A 12,239-nucleotide genomic window follows, 5' to 3' on the forward strand; every position below is an offset into this window, starting at 1 on the left:
TAGATGTGGGGAAAGTGATGGACGTGATATACCTTGACTTTAGCAAAGCTTTTGATACGGACTTCCACAGTCCATTCTTGCCAGCAACTTAAAGTAGTATGGATTGGATGAATGGACTATAAGGTGGATAGAAAGCTGGCTAAATCATCAGGCTCAATGGGTAGTGATCAATGGCTTGATGTCTAGTTGGCAGCCAGTATCAAGCAGTTGGTCCTGGGTCTGGTTTTGTTCAACATGTTCATTAATGATCTGGATGATGGGATGGATTGCACCCTCAATAAGTTCGTGGATGACACTAAGCTGCAGGGAGAGGTAGATACGCTGGAGTGTAGGGATAGGGTTCAGTGACCTAGACAAATTGGAGGATTGGACCAAAAGAAATCTGATGAGGTTCAACAAGGACAACTGCAGAGACTTTAGGATGGAAGAATCCCATGCACCGCTACAGGCTGGGGACCGACTGGCTAAGTGGAAGTTCTGCAGAAAAGGACCTGGGGATTACAGTGGACGAGAAGCTGGATATGAGTCAACAGTGTGCCCTTGTTGCCAAGAAGGCTAATGGCATATTGGGCTGCATTAGTAGGAGCATTGCCAGCAGATTGAGGGAAGTGATTATTCCCCTCTATTTGGCGCTGGTGAGGCCACATCTGGAGTATTGCATCCAGATTTGGGCCCCCCACTACAGAAAGGATGTGTACAAATTGAAGAGAGTCCAGCGGAGGGCAACAAAAATGATTAGGGGACTGGGGCAGATGACTTATGAAGAGAGGCTGAAGGACCTGGACTTATTTATTCTGCAGAAGAGAAGAGTGAGGAGGGATTTGATAGCAGTCTTCAACTACCTGAAGGGGGGGTCCAAAGAGGATGGAAGTAGGCTATTCTCAGTGGTGGCAGATGACAGAACAAGGAGCAATGGTCTCAAGTTGCATTGGCTGAGGTCTAGGTTGGAAATTAGAAAAAACTATTTCACTAGGAGGGTGGTGAAGCACTAGAGTGGGTTACCTAGGAAGCTGGTAGAATCTCCGTTCTTAGAGGTTTTTAAGGCCTGGCTTGACAAAGCCCTGCCTGCAATAATTTAGCTGGGGTTGGTCCTGCTTTGACCAGGGAGTTGGACTAGATAACCTCCTGTGGTCTCTTCCAACCCTAAGCTGTGAGTCTGTTTCTTAACTGCTTACCTGTCCCCTTCACCTGTCAGAATCCAGTTTAAAGGCTAACTCCATTCAGTTACTCTTGGTGGCTGTTTCTGACTATCAAGAATTAGTCAAAAAGCTGAGCAGTGTGTCTACAACCACTTGTCATCAGATTTGTGCTGGAAGTACTGCTGGCCTTTCGCTAAAGCGCTAAGAGCCATGAGTGAGAATCCTGAAAGATAACATCTTCAGTAAAGCAGCGTTTGGAGGTAAGCAATCATCCCTTATCTACCTCACGGATGTTCTGAGGATTGATTAATGTGATTTCCCTTTTGTTAAGGGGTTCTGAAGATGAAAAGCACTACTCATGTGCCAAGTACTAGTAATAAAATGAGACCTACCAGCTTTGTTCTGGTTTGTGGGTGAGTGACTCCCTTACTGTGAAGGGGCAGATGGAAAACTGCAAGATTGTTTGTCCTTGTAATGCTTCAGAGAACAGTATTGTATATTTCAAACTGCACTTGCTCAGACGAATCCTGCCTGCAGAGTGGAAGGACCCTAGTTTCTGCATATCTTTAGTCTTATAGAAACAGGGCATTCTGTGTGTTGTGAACGTGTAGGTTGAAAACTAGGATTTTTAGCAGTGTTGCAAGTCTTGTTCTGTAGGGTGACAGTGTTTTTGTTTTTCTCATAATGTAGTTTAAAAAGAAAGATTCAACTTCTCAGTGCACCTTAACAGTCATTTTCAAAATGTTTGGGATCTTTTGAGGCCCAACCCCTCACACTCCCTGTGCTTCTCTCCTTTCTCCGTTTCTTACTTCATTGGAATAGAGAACCCTTGCCCATGGATAAACTTTAATATCCTTGGAAAACACCCCAATGTTCATTAAAATAACACTCTCAAAAGGCTACAAAGATTTTGTTTTTCTGTTTTACCTTCTGCTTGAGGCAAAGTTGTTCATCTTGGATTCTGAAAGCAACTGAAATGACTCCCATAAAACAATCACATGAGAGGATTTTCTTGGGCAATATGGAGGCCTTTATTTAAGCAGAAAATAATCCTGTTTGGCTAGATCTGACAAATATTTGACCCACTAGCACAGGGATCGGCAACCTTTGGCATGTGCCGGACCGGTTTGTTTACCGGCTGCATCCGCAGGTTCAGCCGATCACGGCTCCCACTGGCCATGGTTCACCACTCCAGGCCAATGGGGGGCGGTGGGAAGCGGCGGCCACCACATCCCTCGGCCCGCACCGCTTCCCGCAGTCCCCATTGTCCTGGGACGGCAAACCACAGCCAATGGGAGCCCCGATCGGCCGAACCTGTGGACGCGGCAGGTAAACAGCCCAGCCCGCCAGGATGCTTACCCTGATGGGCCACATGCCAAAGGTTGCTGATCCCTGCACTAGCAGCATGTGTTTGGGGTGTAGGTACAAAAATGCCCTTAATGAACACTCCCAGTGAGCAGTGCTTCTAGAAACTTGCTTATGAAAACTTCTAGCAATCTTAAGGTTCTCTGTTATTGGTGAAGGAGTGGAAGTGAGCACTGGGAACAAGTGACATCTTAAAGGAGGCTACAGTTGCTACCTACCTGTACTCTTGTTCTGCAGCCCTTCCCAACTGGGGCAGATCTGGGTAACTGTTAATAGGTGCTCTGCTACAGAGGACCAGAGCTGACATGCAAAGAATTTCTTGGTTGACGCACAAAAACCCATGATGGTTCTATAGCTGTAGTTTCTAAATTGATAAACCTAAATATAGCTCCTTGATGATATATTTATTTCTATAAAGAGCTTTGCATGGGGGGGGGGAAATCCATGCTTCATATTTTTTAATCAGCCCTGTATTTACAAAAACACATCCCACATTTCTGAATTCCAGTCTTGAAAGTTATTAGAGGCGAGTAAAAGTGAGCAAGTCTTGGCAAAACATTGTCGACCCCGGGTGATGTATTTCTGTGCTAGCATCCCTGTGACTGATCTCAGAGAGCATGGATCCTCCTCCAGGGGTTCTGTATTTATTTATTTTATTAGGTCATCATTGGGGAGTTTTTTTTCTGTCCAAAGAAATGGGTGACGTGTAGATGGTGCATTTTGTTTGCTACATCCATAGCTTCAAAACCATTTAGGGAGAAGACTGATGGTGAAAGGTTTAAGTTTAGTTTCTAATAAGATTGTAGTGCTAACAGAGGTCATCAAATTTTGTAACTTGCAGTGAACAGGGGCCTTTGCTAAGCAAAGCAAGTTTCTGTATTAACTACCTGTCAACATCATATGAAAGCATAGGAGGACAAATTGCAATTAAACTTGCTATTAGTCACAGCCCTAAAGTGTACCTGATGTTTCAACAGACTTTTATCCTGTCCTCCCTTGTTGAAGGTATGGGTGTGAGAAATGGGAATACTGTAAGATATTAACATAAAGATGAGCTACTTTTACACATTTGTATCTAAATATTTAAAGGTATATTTTTTCCAGATGTTTACCTTCCATTCCCCCACCACCTCTTTTAAAAAAACCAAAACCCTCTTTTCGGGCAGTGTCTAAAGGTAGGATTTTTTGAGTGCCGTGTAAGATTTATGTGCCAGAGAATTGAGGTATATTAAAGGGGTGTTCCTATCCATTTTCATACAGTAGTGTGAAGGAGCATAACACTTATTCATGTGGCTAGACCTGAGAAACTGATAAAGGAATCTTATACAAGGACAGTGGATGATTCCAGAATGTATTTGAATAAGGATTTCCCCCCCTTATCTCTTGGTTACCTGTTCAAATATTGTTCAGGTCAGTAACAAATGTAATGAATGAAAATCATTGTTCCCTGGCAGCCATTCACTGGCCAGTATCCTATTAGTTGATGATTTTTTTAGCAGTGACTTCAGTTGGTTAAGTTAACTTAAAATAAAGCCCTTATCCACTCTCACGCTCCTCTTGCTGCCCTCAAAAAGTTTTGAGTACTTAACTAAAAATGAGCAGTGTTTCTCAACAACTGGGTCGTGGACTGGCGCCAGTCCCTGAGATCTCCTTGGTGCAGTTTAGAAAAGCCGCATCAGGTTGAGGAAACACTATTATAGAGCATCTGAGGCTCCAAAATTCTCTCCCCTTCCACGTTTAATGAGAGCCTTGATGATGTCTTGGCAAAACCTTTGGAATCTGGTACAATTCAAAATGTGTGTAGTGCAGAACCTCTAAGCTGGGGGAATGAATTCTCCAGCAATTACTCATCGGTGGCGGGGCTTATTTGTTTCAGTTTAACAGAAGTAAAATAGAAGCTTTGCAATAAGGGGCAAGTCTGTGCTTTGCTTATTGAGATCCTTTTAGCATGTTAAAGAGGGCTGTTTTTTATATTGGCATCTAAATCCTTTGTTTAAAATTTCTCCCAAAATCTCAGTTGTGAATATAAAGATTTGTTACATTGTCTTAAGTCATTCATCTGACTAAGCAGTAAAATGCAGCAGAGATTGCAATCCCAGAAAAATGTTTTAGTAGGAAATAAATGGGTGTAGATCAAACACCCGTTATAGTCAGTGTAGCTGGATTTGGCTTGAAGCTAGTACAACTGCAGTGTCATAGTTGTCAACACTGATTAGTGACATTCAGTTCTTCTAAGGGGTTCAAATTACATACGGTATTGGAGTATGCAGATGTGTTCACATTCATAATAGAAATGTATTTCACAAGTGGAAATATTTCTAAGAGACAAATAGGATTCCTCTTAAGTAACTCAATCTCTCACTTATCCCGCCTTTATTGAAATTCAGTCACTTTTTGCAAAATTTGCATCAAAACATTGCAAATCAGTTGATTCTAGAAGAACTTCAGCCTCAGCTGCTTTGGTTCAGATGAAAAAGTCCTGAAAACAACCTGAAATATTTTTAATGCCCCTTAGGCAGTAATCTCTGAACCATTGGCCCTGCTTTGAGCAGGAGATTGGACTAGATGACTTCCTGAGGTCTCTTCCAACTCTAATATTCTATGATTGATAGAATGCATCTTGAAGCTGCTTGATCCATTCAGTATATTGATGACTGTGATATTTATTTGTTAGCATGCAGAAAAAATCATTCTACTGAAGCAGACCTTGAAAAAGAGTTTATGTTGGCTGAAAGGTTGCTGTCTCAAAACTAAAATCGGAAACTATTTAATTCTTGCCCTAAAGTTGGATAGTTATGTTGTTTAGGAAATATAACCTCTAAAACAGACAGATCTGAGCCATTCTCAGTTTTCAACCATATCAGCAGTTAAAAATAGAGCTGTCGATTAATCACAGTTAACTTGCGCGATAAACTCAAAAAAATTAATTGCGATTAACGGCAGTTTTCATTACCCTTAAACAATAGAATACCAATTGAAATTTATTAAATATATTTGGATGTTTTTCTTCTTTTTCAAATATATTGATTTCAATACAACACAGAATACAAAGTATACACTCCTCACTTTATTTTTTATTACAAATATTTGCACTGTATAAACATTATAAAAGAAATATTTTTGAATTCACCTCATACAAGTACTGTAGTATAATTTCTTTATCTTGAAAGTGCAACTTACAAATGTAGGGTTTTTTTTGTTACCTAAACTGCACTCAAAAATAAAACAATGTAAAACTTTAGAGCCTACAAGTCCACTCAGTCCTACTTCTTGTTCAGCCAATCGCTAAGACAAACAAGTTTATTTACATTTACGGGAGATAATATCACCTGAAAGAGAGAACAGGTATTTGCATGGCACTTTTGTAGCCAGCATTGCAAAGTATTTATGTGCCAGATATGCTAAACATTTGTATGTCCCTTCATGCTTCAGCCACCATTCCAGAAGACATGCTTCCATGTTGATGGTATTCGTTAACAAAATAATGTGTTAATTAAATTTGTGACTGAACTCCTTGGGGGAGAATTGCGTGTCTTTGCTATAACATGAAATATATGGCAGAATACAGGTAAAACAGAGCAATCTCAAATGACCCAGCACATGTTGTTTGTTTCAAGAACACTTTCACTGCAGATCTGACAAAACTCAAAGAAGGTACCAATGTGAGATTTTTAAAGATAGTTACAGCTCTCGACCCAAGGTTTAAGAATCTGAAGTGCCTTCCAAAATCTTAGAGGGATGAGGTGTGGAGCATGCTTTCAGAAGTCTTAAAAAGCAATACACTAATGTGGAAACTTCAGAACCCGAACCACCAAAAAGGAAAATCAGCCTTCTGCTGGTGGCATCTGACTCAGATGATGAAAATGAACATGCGTTGGTTTGTACTGATTTGGATTTTTATTGAGCAGAACCTGTCATTAGCATGGACACATCCTCTAGAATGGTGGTTGAAGCATGAAGGGACATGAATCTTTAGCACATCTGGCACGTAAATATCTTGCGACGCCAGCTACAACAATACCATGCAAATGCCTGTTCTCATTTTCAGGTGACATTGTAAATAAGAAGCAGCCAATATTATTTCCCAAAAATGTAAACAAACTTGTTAGTCTGAGCAATTGGCTGAACAAGAAATAGGACTGAGTAGACTTGTAGGCTCTAATGTTTTACATTGTTTTATTTTTGAATGCAGTTTTTTTGTACATAACTTACAAATGTAGAATTCAACTTTCATGATAAAGAGATTGCACTACAGTACTTGTATTAGGTGAATTGAAAAATACTATTTCTTTTATTTTTTACAGTGCATATATTTCTAATAAAAAATAAAGTGAGGAGTGTACACTTTGTATTCGGTGTTGTAATTGAAATCAATATATTTGAAAATGTAGAAAACATCCAAAAATATTTAAATAAATGGTATTCTATTATTGCTTAACAGTGCAATTAATCGCGATTAATTTTTTTAATTGCTTGACAGCCCTAGTTAAAAATGCTTTGATCTTTTCCAAAAAACGAAAGGAACTTTACTGTGATCTTCTGAGCCTCTAACCTCAAAAGTAGAAACCACATGAATTGCCATAGTAGATCTCACCAATGGTCTGTCCACTACAGAAAGGTAGTGAATAAAACCCTCATTCCTTCTCAACCACCACCCACACTCCTTACCCTCAAAAGCACACTTTTGTCTAATATAACTGCGACAGGTTGGATCACAGAAACCCCTTTGGGACTGCCACCTGATGTGCCTAGACTACCTCTGAGCCTGTTTTCTCTGCCAGCTTGGGACTTCAGCACCTTGTCTTGTTTGAGCCAAGGCAAACACAGATCCAAGTCTGAACCATGTGCCCCACAAGCTGCAGGCTGAACTGAAAACAGCTTAAGAGGTGCTCCTGTATTCAGCACTCAGATACTCAACTCCCAATGGGGTCCAAACCCCAAATAAATCCGTTTTACCCTGTATAAAGCTTATACAGGGTAAACTCATAAATTGTTCACCCTCTGTAACACTGATGGAGAGAGATGCACAGCTGTTTGTTCCCCCAGGTATTAATACATACATACTCTGGGTTAATTAATAAGTAAAAAAGTGATTTTAGTAAATACAGAAAGTAGGATTTAAGTGGTTCCAAGTAATAGACAGAACAAAGTAAATTACCAAACAAAATAAAATAAAACATGCAAGTCTACGCCTAATACAGTAGGAAACTAAATGCAGGTAAATCTCACCCTCAGATATTCCAATAAGCTTCTTTGACAGACTAGCCTCCTTCTAGTCTGGGTCCAGCTGTCACTCACAACCCTCTAGTTACTGTCCTTTTGTTCCAGTTTCTTTCAGGCATCTCTTTGGGGTGGAGAGGCTATCTCTTGAGCCAGCTGAAGACAAAATGGAGGGTTTTCAGGGGCTTAAATAGATTTTTCTCTTGTGGGTGGAAACCCATCTCTCCCCTTTTGTAGAATCAAGCTACAAAATGGAGTTTTGGAGTCACATGGGAAAGTCACATGTCCATGCATGACTCAGTTTTCTACAGGACATTCCCAGGAAAGCTCAGATGTGTATTGATGTCTATCAAGGTCCATTGTTAACCCAGTACTCCCAATTACCTGAATAACCCCTTTACACTATGTTGACCAAATCTGCCTTAAGTGCTTTCTACAGCAAACACTTTAAATACAAGCATAGAGCCAGCGCTCATAACTTCAGATATAAAAATGATACATGCATACGAATGAGTACATGCAGAAGAACATAGTCTTCACAAAGATATTCCAGTTATGTCATATTTACACTCATAAGCATATTTCTATAAAGCATAGGGTGCAACCTCACAATAACATTGTAACTTTCCTAGGCTAATCTTGCCCAACTATTGAGTGATTCTCGGGATCGAAATAAGCATCTGGGAGAAGAAATTAAACAACTTCAGCAAAGACTTGGAGAAGTACAAGGAGACAACAAGGTACTGCAAACTTATTTTCTTTAATAGGAAGACTACAGGTAATGTGTAAACTGGACTAGAAACAAGCTCCTCAGAAAAATTGAATGAAGAAATATTTTGCTCTTTTTATTCATAAGTTTCTAGAATATTGAGGTTACAAAAATACTCAGAACAAAAACAGCCTACACAGGATACTAGTAACCTAGGTTCCTTGGATATGATATTTTTTGTGCGTGCTACATTTGTTCTGTTTTCTTTGAGTATTTATTGTGGATCCTGCTTTGGGTTAATCACCACTAGCTTCTGCTGTTTTATATGCTCTTCCTGGTGTTTCCATTTGTAAATATATTTGGATTAGCATTTAATCTTTCCTTGGTTATGTGATATTTTTAAGCATCTAATGCAATAATGTAGAATTTCAGTATATGATTAAACAAGAAGGCATTATTTTTATATTTTTCTATCCAAAAAACATAGACCTAAGTGGTCTTGAAATATATATTTTGTTTTGAATTTTAAGTAATCATCCTGCTAATTATCTCTACATTACCAAGTTTAGCAATGTATATGGAACGTTGCTCAAAATCTGCTGTTCAGTATTACTCAAACTCCTGTTGTCTGTTAATTGAAATATATAAGCTCAAGCTAAATGTGTGTACCACTCGCAGCTGGAGCTGTGTACAAAAGTATGCACACAAATCAAACTAGCGAAAGGTAGGACTTGAAACAGGTGGTAGGAAGAGAAAGATAAGGACTAAAATCTAGTGAGGTTTATGGGAAGCAGAATAAAAACTACACAAAGGCCTCAATCCCATACTGGCGTGTATCTGTGCACAGCAGAGCTTCGCTTGAGTAGCTTGCAGGACTGGGGGCCTAAGAGCTGGCTTAAACACAGTTTTTATTCCATTATAACTGTATCTGTTCAGAAACTGATAAAGTGGTAAAACTTATTTGGATGCAGTTATATTGGTATAAAGATGCTTATACCAGCTACTGTAGCTTATTCCGATCAACGTATGTAAATATTTTTGCTTCGTTTCCTTTCGCTCTTGTTCTCTAGCCCTTGTCTCCATTTTCTTTGCTTCCTTTTGTGTTCTGTTTTCTTTCATGATTTCTCCCCGTATATCGTTGGAAACTAACTTTTATTTTTTAAGAGTATCCTGTCTCCAGTTCTCTCCTTTGCAGAGGAAGGATGGTCCAGTGGTTAGGGCACAAGCCTAAGACATGGGAAACCCAGGTTCAATTTCTTCCTCCAACATAGATTTCCTTTGTGGTTTCAGGCAAATCACTTAGCTGCTCTGTGATTCAGTTCCTCTTCTGTAAAATGGGGATAATATTACTGCCGTACCTCACATTGGTTTTGGTTTATAGATAAAACTGCTCTGATACTATGGTGACGGTGTCTATACAGGACCGACAAGAGGGGGGAAGCTGGTACAAATTATCGGGGCTCGGCTTCGTTGGCCCTGTTTAGTCGGTCTGTCCTTGCTGGGGAGGCCCCCAAAATTGTTTTCACCGGGGCCCAAACCCGCTCTCGGCGGCCCTGTGTCTATATAAGTACCTTTAGATTGTCAGACTTTCCTTTTATTTGTGTTCTCCTCTCTCCCTCTCCTCTTTTTTTTTAATGTTCCCCTGCACCCCTTTCCCATTTTTGTCAAAGGTACTGCTCGGAAAAGGCCTACAGTGAGTACTAATGCAAATTCTGAGTCCTGTCAAGGAACAGTAAGATGTCAGCTAAAAATAAATATATTGGCTCAGATGGCTATTCAAAGACCATGCCATGGGAAAAAAAGATTAACAAATTCTCTCCACTTTATTCCACTCCTTCTGTTCATAATATGAAGACACAGAAAATCAAAAATCAGAGTTCTTGCCAGAAATGGCTCAAGATCTAGCTGCCCCACTGAGGGCTACATTGTGGCATTCAAGGTGATCTAAAGGAGGAAAATAGGCATTATTCATATTTATTTCTTGTATAGTGCTTTTTATCAGTAGATCTCAAAGCTCATCACAATCTTTGATATACTTATCCTCATAACACCCCAGTGATGTAGAGAAAGCATCTTCATTTCACAGACTGGGATGTGTGGTACATAGAGACCCAAGGTCACACAGGAAGTCCACAGCAGAACAGGGAACTGAACCTGAGTCTCTTATACCCTAAACTAGTGCCCTCAACACTGGACCATCCTTCCTCAGAAAAATAAGTTGAGTAAATGCTTTGTTTTCTTCCTGAGGACTAGAGGATGCTGAAGTGCTTTAAAAAAAAAATTAAAAATCTACTTTTTAGAAACCTTAATTGTTATAAATTTGAGGAACATGAAGTCTTGGCTTCCCTTTTTGCTGCAGGGTCTCCTTGGAGGACTAGCAAACTGGAGTAGGAGCTTTCACAGTCTTTAGCGTGAAGTAATTGAGGCTCTGACTCGAACAAAGACAATTTTCCTCCCAGCAGTTTTTTTTGTTTAAACTTATAACTCAAATGCCTAGCAATCTAACTATTTCCGCTCAATTGCTCTGATTTCCATTTTGGGGTATTTATGATGTGATAATGCTGTTCATTCTCCATTTGTTTGTAGTCTCTTCGGGGGGTGGGGGGAGAGTAAGCAAGAGCTGAATTTCTAATATAATATGTAATAAAAACAACACCCACCCACAAAGCTCCATGTTTTTCTCTGCTGCTCTCCTTTAAGCTCTATCCCGATGTTGGGGGCAATGCAGAATCTTACAATGCCAGGCCTTATGCCTCAGGCAGACAATGCCTCCTGTAGCCCTGGGGAGCTCAGCCATTTGCCCACAGTAGAGAGGTGAGGCATACCTTTTCCTCTGCTTGACCAGCGTTGCTGGGACTACTACTACACCCCCTCCCAGGTCCACTTTCCTAGACTACTAGTTCCAGTAATGGCACGGTCCCTGGAGAGTTCTTCTGCTCAGAGCACAAGGTCATTGTGTCTGGCCTGTGTGCAGGAAGTGCTTGTGTGCTTTCCCTGCCTCGTGCACCCATGCATGGATGTGTTAAATATGGTCCTGTCTGTAGAAAAGAACAGTGTGTTTTAGTCACTGAGAATGAATGTGTGTAATATGCTCTGTTGTTTAGCAATCTGAAACCTAGCTCCAGTTGCCCCCGTCCCCCACAGGCTTTATCATTGGGAGCCAAGCCCTGGATTATATATATGTTTTGTAGTAAACTAATTGTTTTGTCGTCCTTTTAACCACAAATATCAATGGAATTAAATGCCACAATTGTACCTATTCTGTCAAATTATTTTTCTTAATGCTATGGCTTTGGTAGTGGTAAATCCAGTTTCTGCAGTTTAAACAGTCTTTGCCCTGACTTCTCTCTGCAGGTCAATTTGCCACTGAATAGCCATCTTTGTGATACCTGTACTCTCACGTGATGGGCTGGACTCATGTCCTTTAATAAACTGAATTATGCAGCAAGGGGTGCATCAAAAATGGTGTAGTAACCAACACATTACCAAAAAAACAAGGGGAATTTCACCAGGCATTAACTTTATCCAAGATTTTCATTTTAGGAACACAGCTAGTCTTCACTTGTCTAATAAGTGGTACACAGAGTTTATTCTTGGGCCAGTCTTTGAATTGTCTAACAGGAGTTGTGGTCTCCCCAAGAGACTGAAAGTTAGGAGTCTATAAGCCAGGGGTTCTGAACCTTTTTCTTTCGGAGGCCCTCTCAACATGCTATAAGAACTCTATGGCCCAGCTGTGCCACAGCTGTTTTTCTGCATATAAAAGCCAGGGCCGGCATTAAGGGGCAGCAAGCAGGGCAATTGCCTGG

General features: G+C 40.3%; 1 protein-coding gene across 1 annotated transcript in view; it reads left to right on the forward strand.

Moving 5' to 3' along the window:
* The window catches only part of CCDC149 (coiled-coil domain containing 149), a 60,969-nt gene that overhangs the window by 14,832 nt on the left and 33,898 nt on the right, over nucleotides 1-12,239 (forward strand). Inside the window, exon 4 of the mRNA XM_045017949.1 lies at nucleotides 8,357-8,464. Within this exon, the coding sequence (XP_044873884.1) occupies nucleotides 8,357-8,464 (108 nt within the window). The remainder of the gene's footprint in view (nucleotides 1-8,356; nucleotides 8,465-12,239) is intronic.

This window comes from Mauremys mutica, chromosome 5, assembly GCF_020497125.1.
Source record: "Mauremys mutica isolate MM-2020 ecotype Southern chromosome 5, ASM2049712v1, whole genome shotgun sequence".
Classification (NCBI taxonomy): Eukaryota; Metazoa; Chordata; order Testudines; family Geoemydidae; genus Mauremys; species Mauremys mutica.